At 35.2% G+C, this 16,150-nt stretch overlaps 1 protein-coding gene across 1 annotated transcript in view; it reads left to right on the top strand.

The window, feature by feature from the left end:
* ARHGAP42 (Rho GTPase activating protein 42) overlaps positions 1 to 16,150 on the top strand; it is a 326,220-nt gene that overhangs the window by 148,159 nt on the left and 161,911 nt on the right. Inside the window, exon 4 of the mRNA XM_047877771.1 lies at positions 11,874 to 11,945. Within this exon, the coding sequence (XP_047733727.1) occupies positions 11,874 to 11,945 (72 nt within the window). The remainder of the gene's footprint in view (positions 1 to 11,873; positions 11,946 to 16,150) is intronic.

Here is a 16,150-nt window from a genome sequence, read left to right as displayed (position 1 = left end):
GAAACAGGCTCCAGGCTCTGAGCCATCAGCCCAGAGCCCGACGCGGGGCTCGAACTCACGGACCGCGAGATCGTGACCTGGCTGAAGTCGGACGCTTAACCGACTGCGCCACCCAGGCGCCCCTCTCGGTTTTATTTTAACAGTATGATTCAATTCGTTGGTTTATTCAATTAAGGAATTAATTTATTTCAAAGATTTTCTCTTCCCCCTAGTCCCTAGAGAGCCTCAAAATATTCATATTCAAGCAGTCACTACAACGTTAGTTAATAGGAAAGATACACTGTATGTTTGTGTATTAGCTACTGGTGTTGTTTTTTCTTAATTGTCCAAGTTCCATTTGCAGTGTTTCCTGTATTTGTTTATATCAAGATAGTATGTGACATAAGCAACCTCAGTAAGTGTTGTACCAGGGAAAGTGTAGTAGGAAAAGGCAATACTACTGTTGTTTATTTCTGAAAGAACACCCTTATTTTCTCATTTTCCGAACTTTGGTAGAATTATGTGGGGGGAAATGTTCCTATTTTAAGTTAATAGTTGCAGTAACGTCTTCCTAATCTTCCTTCTGTCCATGCAGTTTCTCATGTCACCATTACACTGTTACAACTGTTTTGTAAGCCAAGAATAATTATTGTTACTCAACTCAGCTTGATTTTTCATCACACACTTAAGTATGACATCAGCACAACAGTGAAACTGAGAATGCAATAAAAAGTCCTACCATTTTTAAAAAAAAAAAAAAGATTTGTAATAGAGAAAACAATATATCTACATCTAAGGGTTTAGGAATTAGAAAATAGGAAAATAATCTCCTCACTACTTCTGCAGCTCATTTGTTTTCCTTGGTTTTTACTTTATGATAGTCATACTCACACATATGGCTTGTGGGGGCAAGACGTAGTTTGCCTGCAGTATATTCTTTACTATCTGAGAGTGGTATGATGAGGATTGTCAGAGTAGTTAGGAATATAGACTTGAGAGTCAGAATGCCTGGATTCACATTGTAGCTCTGTCACCAGCTATTTGTGTGTGACCTTGGGCAATTACTTAGTCCGAGTCTCATTTTCCTTATCTGTACAATGGGAATGATAATAGTACCTTCTTCATAAATCTATTGTGAGGATTGAAGAATTCTCTTGTCCCATAGAAAGTGTTCATTAATTATTGTTTTTTATTTGTACTCTAGAATCCATTTCCTCACTTACCTGATAGGAGTGACCTGTTTACTTTTCTCTTCATGCTTTTAAACCTGTTATTTGACAACATACTCCCCTACCCTGAATGTTTTTCCTGGTTCCTAGCTAAGATCTAGCAGAGCGATGTTTTTCTTTTTCAAGATTTCACTTCAGCACAGTAGTGAAATCAACCTTAAGGAAGAAGGAGTAGGGAGAATTTGGAGTGATCTGCATCTCTTATTTTTGAGGAGTTACTGCTATTTCCCTTTTAGCCCACTATGGGCATTTGCATGATAATGGTCTGCGCTCCAGAGTTTTGACTTGAACTATAATAGTGTGTACTTTTTCTCCCTGCATACCAATTTATAAGTAAACAAAAAAAATTTGTAAATTAATAGTTGTTTTTTGTGACTGAATCTTTTTCTAAAGATGTCAATGAGCTTAATTTCCCATTGCTACCTCTATAGATATTGATTGCTAGTTATGTTATACAGCATATATCACTACATATTATAGAAATGCTAATTATCAAAAATACTTAGTTTTTTGTAGGTAGGTTGCTATCCTCAGTAATACTATGAGTAACTATAGTAACTAACTGCAGGTTAGCTATCAGAAGTAACTTTATTCAATCAATTTAGCAGTGGTTATGTTGAGTTTCCACGGTGGCAAGGGATTTTACTAGACAGTGATTATTAAAAAAATCAATAAGACATTATCTCTCCCTTTAAAGGAATAGAAAGGTAATCGTATCTATATTTATATAACATATGTAGCATGAGTACTGTTACTCTTCTTAGTAAGAGATGTTGATCGTCAACATTTGTGATCATTCCTACAGTGTCCAGGTTCACCCTCAGGATCCTTTTCAACCCAGCACCACAGAAACCTGCTATCACTCAAATAGACTTATGAAGCTGAAACTGTTTATCACCAGTGCTATCATACAAGTTCATTCAAGGTATTGCTGTGGAAGCCCAGAAATTAAAAAGTCTTGCTCTGTGTAAAAAAGTTCAAGTGTGAAGAAGTACAAATGAGTTTTGGGTGTTGGGAAAGACATACTTAATTGGAAATGTTAAAAGCCCACAGGTACATGTTTAAAAGAGATGCTTTAAAAAGTAGATAAAAGGAGTCTTGTATAGTTACCACTCTTTCCGACTGTTTCTAGTTTAATACTGGTGTGTCCCAATACATGTTTAGTTTTAAGCATTGATGTTCTGGTAAAAAGTTAACTGCCGGCATTTAGGTGTTTGTGTGCACGCATGTGTATGTGCGTGTAACCCTGATTTGTAATGCTTGCTGATTTCCATGGTGTAAATACTTCCACCTCAGCTGACTTCAATGCAAGGTCATTGAATGGATACAGACTGGGAAGAGATACATACAATATTTCCTTAGAGCCACTGTGAACCTGCTCACGTATAACATAGAATATATGCTCACATGTAACATATGTAACATGAGTACTGTTACTCTTGTTAGTAAGAGATCTCTCTTCCTACACTTTCTCTATCCCTCCCTCATAACATAGTAGTTATGTTGGTCTCTTTTTTGCTTATATGCGTTTCTGTCCTGCCTAATTCTCTCCTTCCTTCTCTTTTCTCTCCTCTTCTTCCCTTCCATTCCCTCCCCATTATTACAAAATTGGAATAAGCAATTTAAGAAATTGTATATATAGTAGGATATTTTAAGTCTTTCTTAAGGTTTTAACAATCTGCCATTACGGAAATACTGAGCAATTGTGATTAAAATACATTAACATTCAGCTACTAAGATGTAATTGCTGTAAAATAACTGTGACTCTGGGAATTTCCTTAATGAATTTCCATTTCTTTTATAAACTCACAGACTATTAGAAGTTTGCTTACATTCACAAATGAAGAATTTAAAACAGATGAAAGATTTTAATTTCTCTCTCCAAAGATATTTTCAGTGGTGAATACTGAGAAGGGTAGAGAAGTATTAGCAGAAGAAATAGCATTAAAAGCAGGGTGGGGAGGAGATAAACATTGGGTTACATAAATTATCAATTTGTTGACCCCCCCAACCCCCACACATAATGCCACTTTGATCCTTCTAAGCTAGGAGATGGAACCTGGGTGGGGGGCAGGGGGAGAGTTTTCTCGAGGCCATAATTGACTCAGCTGAAGTTATTTAGTATTTCTGTTATCTGAGGTGGGGCAAAGGGAGAAGGTAGATTTTCATCAGCATGAGAACATCAATACATGGGACAGCTAGCTGTGTTACAGGAAAATCTCTAGCCATAGCAATACCACAGATGTGTACAAGTTCAGCAGATCCTGGGATTTCTTGAGAATGTCCAAAGGTAGAGGACTGGCTGAAGTAACCTAACCAGTAATTTTGCAGAATGCTTTTGCCCAGTCAAATGCAGGAGTGATTATTTAACCCACTGCAACAACTGGGGTTGCAGCATTTCTCAACTTCCCTGTGTTCTCACAGATAGATTGAATTTCAACATCTGACTTATATGACCTGTGAGGTAATACAGCCATGTATTTCATAAAAGTGTTTTCCTAAATGCTTACTTTCTGGTCAAAATCAAGAAAAAAGTAATTGTTGTGATGACTGTATGTATAGGATGCTTGGAGTATACAAGTGGCTTGTAAGACATCAATTTTACTTTGACCTTCACATATCTTTTTATAGCTAAAAAGCCGTTCGACCTTCTTTTTCTAAAATCTTTTTAGCCTCCTTTATTTTAGAACTACAAATGTTCAAGGAGTAATCAGGATTACACTAAGTAGACACAGGTTTTGAGGAGGTGTTTTGTTTATATCTGCTGTTAAAAAAAAGTTTCAACAACAACAAAATGTTTTCCACAATGCTTAAATGCTTTAAAATATTCTTAGTATAACCTCCCATTAGAGATTGGTGGCAAGAGGGAATAAAAGCAAAAGTAGTTTAAGAGCAACAAAAATCTATGAAAAATAGCTTCTTTTTCTTGTTCAAATAACTCACTATTCAGAGAATTTCATTTGATACGACTTAGAGTTATGATATTATTAGATCACAGTGGATTATGTGAAATTTTGCAGTTTACCCCTGTCTTTCACTTTCTCAGCTAGATTCTGTGGAAATGGTCAGTTGTTTCTTGGATGAATGCTTTTCTACTCCCTCATCTTATGAGGGTAGATGACTCTATTAAAAAACAGCAAATTTTAATTTGAGTTATTTGGGATAGTTGTAAGTTCTAGAAGCAGAGAGGATTATTTACTGTTTGCCTTCATAGCTACTCTGTTCCATTTAAGAAGTCTTGACATTCAGTATATGCTGATGAGATTTCACTCTTATACCAGATCTCCAGTAGCAACTTCCTGTTTCATTAAAAAAAAATTATATATGCATTATAATTGGTTTACATGAAAGAATGAATTTAACAGGGAGCAGATACAACTTTAATAAAGTTATGATCATTATACATAAAATATAGAATTTAATCTTTGTAAACAAGCATATTATCCTTAAACATAAAGGGAAACAGACTTGGAGAGTTTGATTAAGTTGACCAGATTGCACACTTGTCAGGATATAAACCAAGAATTAAATACAAACTAGTGTACTCAGAGTATACTCTTTCCTGTCTTCTGAAATAAGGGAGAATTCATAAACCATCATTCTCCAAAAACTGAAATTTGTTTCCCTACCATTTTCACTAAGAAAAGTATCATGTCTGGTAAAAACAAAGAAAATATTAAAATAATACTAGATTTAAGTGAGTGTTGGATCTAAACCGATGAGGTCCAATGGTGTAGGGTTCATAATGGAACACTGGCTTAATAAGTAGAATCAAAGCATTCAGTATTGAAGTTGCAAGTGACATTCAAGTTGAAATTAAATGTATTACAGTGGTATCCAGCTAACCTTACATAGAATTTTTTTAAGGTGAAGACATGGTTTTTCAGAGTAATTTGCTCACATTAAAGGATATAAAGCATAAAAAGCTCTAGTTTTTGACTTCATACTACTTATTTAATCAAGGTTTTGTTCATATATCTGTCCTTCGCACATTATGTGAGTTTTGGCCTTCGGGTCCTAGTTTAGAAAAGCTGTGGGTTTATTGACCAAGAGGACTGTCTCTTGTGTAGCTGTGAAGAGTTAACCTGACCATTATGGAGGAGTGAGCCTCAGGCTACCCCTAGACCACTTGCCAGAAGTTCATTCTGGGAAGCTGTTTTGGAAGGAGGAAAAGGACAGAGGTTGGAAGAAGCAGAGGGAGATGCTTGCCTGTAATCCCAAATTAGGACTGTGATCTAATTTTCCCAGTTGCAAATACTAATGGGAAAGTAGTCCATTCTTATCTCAGAGACTACTTATAGGTATCTTCTGCATTAACTATGTTCAATCTACTCATTATGAAACACCGTCATATCTTTTCACTGTGTGTGGATTGACTATATAGGTATCTTAACAGGAAATTATTTTTGCAATGAGTGATACCATTCAGGTTTTATTTTTGTAAATAACATCACCTGTTGTAGTCTTCTCAAGCAGTTGCGTTATCTAGCACCACAGAATATTATTAAATCTTCTCTTCAGAACTTTGAGTGTTTTAGTGCATTAAAAGTTTGGGGGAGAAAATTGCAATCCTCTATCCTGGTATTATCCATTATCCTGGTTGCAGGATAATGGGACACTATAATCACTGATTAGTGATGGGCTGTGACTGGTACCAACACTAGATTTTAACCGAGACCTGGAAAATGGGGGATAAGTAAAAGTGTAACAATTACCTTTCAGATTTGTTTTATTCCATTGCTGCTCATTTCATTGGACACACAGGTTGTAAGGTTCTCTGCAGTGCAAAGTGAGCATTAAAAATAGAAATTTTTGGGGCGCCTGGGTGGCGCAGTTGGTTAACCGTCCGACTTCAGCCAGGTCACGATCTCGCGGTCCGTGAGTTCGAGCCCCGCATCAGGTTCTGGGCTGATGGCTCAGAGCCTGGAGCCTGTTTCTGATTCTGTGTCTCCCTCTCTCTCTGCCCCTCCCCCGTTCATGCTCTGTCTCTCTCTGTCCCAAAAATAAATAAACGTTGAAAAAAAAATTTTTAAAACAAAAATAGAAATTTTTAATAAAGATCAAATAGCACTTGAAAATACATATTCTATAGAAAATTATAATTTGTGTATACTTGGACACACACACACACACAAACCCAAGTGTATTTGGAGTATTCATCGTCTAATCACATAAAAACATTTCTAGTCATTACTTGTGAGTGATTTATGAGCACTCCCTGGTGGCTGTTTATTAGAATCGCTTGAAATAGCAAAAGAAAAGTTGAGTGGAAACTTAATTACCTGGCTTCATGTAACACACTACATCCACAGTTAAAGTGTGTTTACCCAGTAAATGTTGTAAAGTACTATCCAATATCAGTTTGCTTCTCTGCTACAGAAAGTAAATGAAATAGCAGATAATTATTTTTGATTTTTAAAATGGACCTATATTTATAAAAATAAGTTGATTATACCCAAGGTTTAGAATTATAAATGGTTAAGAATTATAAGATAGTAAGTTGATTGTATCTTGTTTACTGAAATAAGACTTTATAAAATTATATATCATCAATATCGAGGGAGAATATTAAAATTACTTTTGTATTTTTCCTAAAGCCTCTTAGTAAGGTCATGAAAAGTAACACATTCCACAGATATTATGGGATCTTGAATCTGTTGAACTCTGTGACTTGACACCCCCCCCCCCCCACCCCAAACCCAGAATTACCTTCTGGGAGAAGTTTCCTCAAGCATCTTGCGTAAATATGGAGAGAAGGAGTTCCATGTGAGCAAAATTGCATTTCTCTACATTTTTTTTTAAACCTTATGAAAGTGAAGTCACCAAAGTTATACCCTGGTTCACATGTTTAATTGTAGTGTTCCACCATTTTGTATGTCATTTTCCTTTATTATGCAGTAGCAACAGTAATTCTTTTAAACCTGCCAAAATTTTAAACACCTTCTTTAATTTGCACTTGGATTACTTCAAAATTGAAAAATTTTGTCCTTGTGATTGACCAGTTTGTGGGAATGAAAGACGTGTTCCCTGGGGGGATGAAGATCAGAAGCAGCCAAATTGGGTTGTAAATCCACTTTGTGCCTTTGAGTGTTGTTGGCATTTCCATTTTGATATCTTGAGTTTAGATTCACATGTGAACAGCGGCTCATTGCAGACAAAAGAGGCATGATATTTCAGATGTAAAATCACGCATATTTTATACTTGTTTATGGGGAAAAATAGGTTCCTGGTTATCTACTATAGATGAATACTGTTCTGTTAAATTAATTGCAATTCAGTTTCTACCTTTGAGTAACTGCATTTTAAACCATAGGAAATTATAAGACTAAACACATAGTAGACATTATAAATTCTGTGAAGAAGGAAACATTTTTTAAAAGGCTGCCATATGTCAAATCTATGCTTGTTATTTTAAAAATGTGTATATTTCTCCTTTCATTTTTATAAAAACTTTACGAGGTATGGGTATGAAGACACAGATTTAGCAGTTTTGATGCTGTGATTCAAATGGAGCTAGGTCTAACTTTAACATTCATGTGCTTAATATGTTGCAGATGAGTTTTAGATTTTGATTTAATTACTCATATAAAATAAATTTTAATCTTGATATTATGAAGAGTTTGGCATGGTACTTACCACATAGTAAACACTGAACAAATCATATGTATTGTTATCTCTATCACTCTATTAGATGTTTCTCTCCCCTTCATATTTCAGTTCAGTACCTCTTTACTTTTCTTATTCCTCCAGGTTCACATTAATAGAATGAGAGTAGGAGAAAGAAAGAGGAGAAAACTGAACAAATCCAAAAACAAAAGAAAAAATGAAATATGGGAGAAATGGAGTTAAGAAATAATTCTTGCCTCATAAGGTGGTTGTTAATTATCACATCTGATGTGTTGTATCCTTTGTTTTATTCCCAGGTCATATTTACATATAGCCACATCGGATTTTGGCAGAGATTTAAACTATTAAATATGAATGTGGCTGCCAATGTCTTAGTATACAGATTTACCAATCACTTCCTTTTCTAATCCTTCCCTTCCTAATAAAAACACTTCATTCCTATTGCTTAACTCTGTCATTTTGAGATGGCATACTCTGCCAAAATATTTGAGTCCTCTCATGGCATGAAACATAATAGGTTCAAAGTGAAATTATCTTTATACCTTGTCCACCAAACACTCTTTATCTCATTTACTCTAGTTCTTAATATGATGCCCAAGTTCCAGTGCTGAGGCAAAACATCTTAATGTCCCCTTTGATTCTGCTCCCTCTGGGTCCTTTTCTGTTTTCTGAGAACACTGCCTCTGCAGGTCCCTGTTAACGATATGTCTGTACTGCAGGCCCCTGATCCTATCACCTTCTTTATTTCAAACTTGAGTTCCACTTCCAGCTATTCAGCTAGCAGATCTTGTCTTCATCTCTTCATTCTCTAACTATCCCACATATTACTGGCTTCCTAGAACAAGTTTTTACAACATTAGTTTTCTCTTTAGAAGCCAGCAGTGATTCCATGTTCAGGCTGCTCTTCCTAGATTATGAGTATCCTTTCCCTATTCCAACCAAGTTTCCTGCTAATAATACACACACACACACACACACACACACACACACACACACACACTTTTTTCCATGTAGATAATGTTTTTGTTAGTTGATACTAATGTTTTAATTCTATGAAGCATGCTATGTTCCAGAACTGTTTGACATGCTTCATATTCATTCTGTATTCCCATTTTTCAAAAGTTAACTGAGGACCTGTAACTAGGTCAATGCACTCAAAATCAAGATTGACTCTTAATGAGTGATTAATAAATGGTTTATTTTTCTGCATTGCATTCTCCCTTTCCACACGTCATGCTTAGTTCTACCCCCTTGGCTTTATTCATGGTGTTCCCAGTTTCTAGAATATTTTTGTCTCTTTAGTGTGTGCAGTTCACATTCACCATCCAAATACTAACTGACTCATTTAGTTCTCAAGGATCTTTACTATTGTCAAAATCATTATGTGTTTATAAGGAGTTCTGCATAGTTTTTTTTTTTTTTAATTTTTTTTTTTCAACGTTTTTTATTTTTATTTTTGGGACAGAGAGAGACAGAGCATGAACGGGGGAGGGGCAGAGAGAGAGGGAGACACAGAATCGGAAGCAGGCTCCAGGCTCCGAGCCATCAGCCCAGAGCCTGACGCGGGGCTCGAACTCACGGACCGCGAGATCGTGACCTGGCTGAAGTCTTAACCGACTGTGCCACCCAGGCGCCCCTGCATAGTTTATCATGTAACTATTCCAATCAGTTTTGTCTTTCAATTTTTGCAAAGATTTTAGCAGTGTTTTAAGAGCATCAAATATTCATTAAATGGATAAAATTTTCCTCTTTTCTCAAATTGACATTAACTTTCTGGAAGGTTTAGTCCATGTCTTAGTTTTTTCCCTTTCTCACAGATCTCAGCAATGTGCTTGGCACTTACATAAGTACCTGGTGATTGGATATAGGAGAGTACAGGCCATCTGTCTTTTGGGAATTTCATGGGAAAACATCTTCTCATAATGTGAACCTAGATCGACCTCAACCAAAGGGAATACTGTAGATTCAGATACAGAAGTGTATTAAGTAGGTAAATACAGAATGAGATTAATTATCTGTGTCAGTTTGGAGACATTAAACGTTGTAAATTTTGAGCACTTACTATATGTAAGGCACTGAGCTAAGTGTTTTGCATTCATTGTCTTAGTCCTTAGAACGAAGTTCAGTTGTGGGGTAGATGATGCAGCTCATGTTCAGAATGGTTACACAGCAGCTGTAGGAACAGATCCCAATTTAAGCCCAATTATAAATATGTGTGCTTGTGCTGTATATGCATATCATCTTATTTAGCATCATTATTATTGGAGTTTTCAACACTGGAGTAATATCTCCCTGTTTAAGTTCACTAACTTTACATATATTAGAGCATGCTTGTCCCCAGCATAACCTAAACATTCAGTAAATGTTAGCCTTTATTGTTGCCATTTTTCCAAATAACACAGAAGTGTTCATGACACTGCCTTTCGCCTTATGCAAACAAGTTGAAAGCAGAATCAGCTATTTATTACCTCTGTAAAATCTGTGTATGTGTGTGTGTTTATGGATTTGGGGTTTCGTGAGGGCAAGGAGGATTTAGAGAGTGAGAATTAAAAGTGAGGTACTTTGCTACTGTTTCCAGTCATCTCTCTGTAGCAGCACGCCTGCACAGTGTATCTGGAGGGATTCTTGTCTTAGCTCATAAATGGGAATTAAGTGATGGATGTCAGAGGTATTTACAGTTGGTTGTTGATGCCTTAGGATTTTGAGTATTGATTTACTTTATATGTCTTTATGCAAGGATTTTAGGTCTTTTCAAGATCCGTCATGTCATTTTTCTGCAAAGTAGAGAATGATAATCATGGAGGGCACTAAAACTCTAGTTTTTATTTTTGTGTATACTATCCTTGTATATTTAGATATGGAATTTGAGAAATAAAACTTGACTGGGTAATAATAAGTTAAGTGAAAATAAGTGAAAGGAAAACATTTCCCTTGAAATTTTTTAATTGTGATATAATTTTATACTTATGGAAAAGTTACAAGAATAATATAAGGGACTCTTTAACCTATTTTAAAATAGTTATATATTTTTAAAAAAGGTTTTCTCTTCCTCTTAGCATTTGCTAATTATATAATCATATTATCACAGTGGTAAATTATAATTTTGTTTGTTAATGTAAATTTCTTCTCAACTTTATTGAGATATAATTGATATATAATATTGTGGAAGTTTAAAGTGTACAGGTTGACTTGATACATATATGTATTGCAAAATGATTATCATCATGGCATTAGCTAACACTCCCATCCTGTCACATAATTACCATTTTTTGTGTTGAGAACATTTAAGATTGTGTTTAATTTTAATGCTTTATAAAGGTTTTTTCAGATGAAAATTTCCTCCCAGAATACTGTTTTTCTTAGAATTGTCTGGGTCTTGCATTCAGTCCCTGGCTCCCATACTGAAAACCTCTTCACAATATTCTCACAGATCCAAATTAAATATTTATCTGTTTTAAGGTGTAAGTAAATCCCAGTTTCGAGTTTGGGACTAAAATACTATTCATTGAAATGAAATCAGGTACAGTTTTAGCAGGGTTGGACATATGCAAACATTCAGACAAATCCCTAGTGTAAAGAATCTAATTAAATGGAAAAAAAAATGAACCTTATTTTATTTTGTGGCTGTAGAATAACATTCTAGTGCCACATGGAAGCGCTTTGTATGGTTCAGTTTTTAAATGATGCTTGAACTGACTGCATTAAACTAGTGTAATTAAAGGTATTTGTAAATTTAATATCTGTGCTATTTCTTAGTTAAATCTTAGAATATGAAATTAAGTATTCAGGCTAGGATCTAAACATGTGTACTGTTTTCCATTTTTCACATTATTGTTAGGCTTGAGTAAAATAATTGGTGAAAATGACCTTGTAAGGTAGAAAAATACTATACAACATGCAACATATTTTTACTTCATTTATAGAAGCAAACAGGAGAACAAAAGCTGTTCATTTAAATAAGTTGAATAAAGGAGCTGTTTTTTTCAATATTTGCATGAAATTATACAGAATTTAATGTATTTGCATTTTTAATTTCAGATTCAAAATGCTAATGATGTATTAATTGCTCCACTTGAGAAATTTCGCAAAGAACAGATAGGTGCAGCAAAAGTAAGTGCTACATTTTATTCTTCAGATATCCTCCTGATAATTAAAGATGACATAATTTCAGATGTTAACATTTTTGAAATTAGATGTTAACCTTTTAAAAAATTCTGTACATCATTTTAAATTTTTGCACAGAGCCTGTTACAAAGACTGGAATTCTTTTAAGCATAAAAGATATTCTTGTACTTAATAGAGAAAGTCAGCATGTTATGGGTGAGTTCCTCCCATCCCAACAATTGTAGGAAATTAACTATTTTAACAAGTGAAGTTAAAGTAAAATTGAGACACTTTTTCCTAACTATATAAAATAAAAATTAGGTATTGGGTGTATTGAAAACTTAGGTAAGTAATAATAAAATAACTTTTATTATTTTTTGTTTTTTTCATTATTAATAAAAATGTGTTTGTGAAAAAACTTTAGACATGTTTCTCAAGCCTTTGTGTTATTGTTTAATTGATTACAGACCAATTAAGATTTCCCTGAGCCCAATAGCTTCTGAAATTTATTTGCATCCTCTTTCTCAGACCTATACCTCAACTATCCTGCTCAACATTATATAAGGACATAAAATTTAGGGTTTCCAAAACAGAACTCATCATCTCCCATCCTTCTTCTATCTTTTCTCTATTTTGGTTTTCTATTTAGTCAATGACATACCCCTTCCCCATTCAAGCAGTATTGTCTCTTCTACTGCAGAATTATTTTTTCCTTCTTTCCTCCTTCCCATCTGTCTGAAATATTGAAATAGCTTATGAGTTGGTCTCCTTACTTTCATCCTAATCTGTACACATTTTTGCTGTCTTCATCCTTCTTCCAATGAAATCTTCAGTGGTTTTCCTTGAGAGATGGTTTAATTCTGATAATGAAAGCTTTCCACAATGTGCCCATTTGCAACATTTCAGTGTATCTCCTTCCTCCGGCACAATTGTCCATTCACCTGTCTCTGTATATACTCTTGACTATGTCCATGGCTTTGCACAAACTTCCCTCTTCCTGGAGTATTTTTTACCCTTCCCTGTTGAACTCTTCTTACCTCTCCATGGCTTCATTCATATCCCAGCACCAGAAAGAAGCTTTCCTCATTCCCTCTCTCTCTCTCTCGCTCTCTCGCTCTCTCTCTCAAAAAACAAAAACAAAAACAAACAAAACAAAAAACAAAACAAAAAAACAAAAAACAAAAAACAGAGAGAGAGAGAGTGAGAGAGAGAGAGAGAGCAGGCAACTGGGGGAGAGGGGCAGAGGCAGGGAGAGAGAGACTCTTAAACAGGCTGTACACTAAGCACAAAGTCCAATGCAGGGCTTGATTCCATGACCCTGGGATGATGACCTAACCCAGAGTCAAGATTAGGATGCTTAACTCACTGACCCACACAGGGGTCCTGGTCTTTCTTCATATTATTTGTTCCCCTTCCAGAATTGATTATCTTTCTTATAGAATCAAGTAGTTTTTATGCTTATTTCCTGTAAGAAACTAACAAAGTCTGTTGAATTAGAGTTTTTTGTGTATTTTTCTACCAATTATAAACAATTATCAAGTCAGTGACTAAACCAGAACCATGTTTATGTTAATTAATTCAGGAAACATTTATCAGTATCCTAGTTGGCCCACTTGTGGCCAGCATGGTGTTTGATAAGATTAAGGGATACAGTTGTAAACACAACAGTCTTGCTCTCTGCACTTGTGTCCCTTATTATCTTTTGTGGAAGGCAGACACCAAAGTAATTACAAATGCACTGAGGATTGTGATGCAAAAGTTAAGAGCAGTTTGTTAGAGTATAATTAATAAAACTGACCATGTCCAGAGGACCAGGCAACACTTTCTGGAGGAAGTATTGGTTAAACAGAGAGCTAAATGATAAAGAAATAGCTAGAAATAGGCGTTCAGAGGCGAGAAAGGAATAACCCATATTCCCAAAGAGGGAGCAGAGTGGGTATGAGTAAAGGCCTTAAAGGAGGATAGAGTCTGGCATGTTAGAAGAAAAAGGTCCAGGCTGTTAGAAATATAGAGGACCATGGAGACAGATGGCATGCACACAGCTTTATTAATGGCCCATAGTACTTTGTTCCTTATTCTGAGGGTATTGTTAAGCCAAATAAAAGTTGTAGCTAGATGAGTGTTGTTATATTTGCATTTTATTTTATTTTATTTTATTTTATTTTATTTTATTTTATTTATTTAATTTTAATTTAATTTTATTTATTTTTATCATTTTTATGTTATTTTTTTATCTTTTATATTTTCATTTTAAATATCCCTCTAGTTTCATGTCATGCAGGGATTGGAGGGGGCAGGACTTCCTATACCACCAATGCACACAGGACTTCTTTGGGAAAGCCAATTTGGGACTATGGGATAATGACTTCAGATTCAGAAGGTGATAGTGGCTATGGAGACAAAGGGATGTATTTCAGAGGTAAAATGGGAAAGGTAGGAAATGGGTTACATACTGGGAAGTGAGGAACAGGACATTTCAGAGATTACTCTTAGGGTTCTGGGTTGCATAATTGGGTGACTTTTGGAGTGATTTACTGAGATAGACAGCATTAATGTTTGGATGGCAAAAATGAGTTTGGCTTTAGACATAATGAATTTGAGGTTCTTCCAAGACATCCAGGTGGGGGTGTTGAGCTTGCATGTATATATTCCTACCTGAATTCGAAATACACATTTGGGAACCATTGTCCTCTAGGTGGTGATTAAATTCATGGGTAAAGTTAGATTCCTTCCGGGAAAGAATAGATTGAGAAGAGGACTTCTATATAGTCTGAGAACTCAACATTTGATGTTTTGAGAGAGAAAAACAGGACAGATAAGGAAGTTGAGAAGGAAGGGCAGAAGAAGGAAGAAAATAAGAATACAGGGTGTGCTCAGAGCAAGGAAGTTTTTTTTTCCAAGAATAATAGTAGCTAATCTGTATTGACATCTATATTATAGGGGTTCTTACTGAGCTATTACATCTGAGACTTAATTAAATTCTCACAAGCAACCCATGAGGTGAGTACAGGTATTACACCTGCTTTTACAATGAGGAAAATGATGAAGTGATCACAACAGATCACAGAGCTAGGAGGTCGGACTATGTGTCTGAAATTAAGCCATTTTACCTTAGAGCCTCAACTTACAATGTTTCACTTCACTGATATTTTTATAAAATTAAAGAGCTTTGTGAAAAATTCTTTAGTACAGGATATTCCAAGTGTTTTGGCCCATCTAAAGTAGAGTTTACTTGTGTAAGGATTATTCTTATTTCAAGGTTTAGGTTAGGTATAGTTAAAAGAAAATGAATAATTATACCTATTTTATTTTATTTTTTATTTTATCTTTTTTTTTTTTACTATTATTCTATTTTTAAACACCTCAGTTGCTGGACGTATCAGCTGAAAACACATACAGTATATTATGCCTTTTGCCTAGTCATTGGGAGGTGTTTTAAACTTGCTGTTAAATGAATTCAAATGAAATCTTGAACCTAAAGATTACTGCACTTGGCCTTTTGGTTGTGGTGATTCTGTGTACTTTATCTGCCTGATGCTTTTAGTACTAAATTGTAAGCTGCTAAGTAATCCTTGTTCAGTAAAGTGAATAAAAAAACAGGCATTTTCTTCTGAAATATATGTATAGGTCAGTTTTATTTTGGTATTGCAGAAACACCATGGTAGAAATAAAAATATTTGAAGGAGTTTATTTTTTTCTATTGCTTTACTCCCTGTTTTACTTATATATTTTCCTGGTAAATAGAGGTAATTCTACAGATGATACTCTGCTGCTTTTTACAGTGTGTACAATAGAGGTTTCCAGGAAGTGTTCAGGCTGATGAGCTGGAAGGTAAGAGTGTCAGTTAAGTGTAGACTCCTGCAGTGCAGTCAGTGACCACCTCAGCTTGGACCAAGTGGAAAATGCTGAGTCAAAGTAGCCCTCTCCTCACAACCAGATGATCCTATTTAACTGACATGGACTAAGTCTACAGACCACAAACATTTCCTTTTGTAGTGTGTTCTGTGGACTTTGAGACACCTGATACCTTGCTGTGCAACGCAAGGCACTGTGTGAGTTATAGTTGTGGGGAAAAAGCACCATTGAAAGCCATTAGAAAAGATTAATGATGGGGGTTCCCGCACTGAACTGAGGAGATGGTTCCTGTTTTTTGAATAGCTGAAATTATGTATAAATAGTTGCCAAGTATATTTATTTAAAGGTTCTTAGTG

The sequence above is a fragment of the Prionailurus viverrinus genome, chromosome D1 (assembly GCF_022837055.1).
Source record: "Prionailurus viverrinus isolate Anna chromosome D1, UM_Priviv_1.0, whole genome shotgun sequence".
NCBI classification, from domain to species: Eukaryota; Metazoa; Chordata; class Mammalia; order Carnivora; family Felidae; genus Prionailurus; species Prionailurus viverrinus.
Note: the sequence above shows the minus strand (reverse complement) of the source record. Positions and strands in the feature narration are given on the sequence as shown.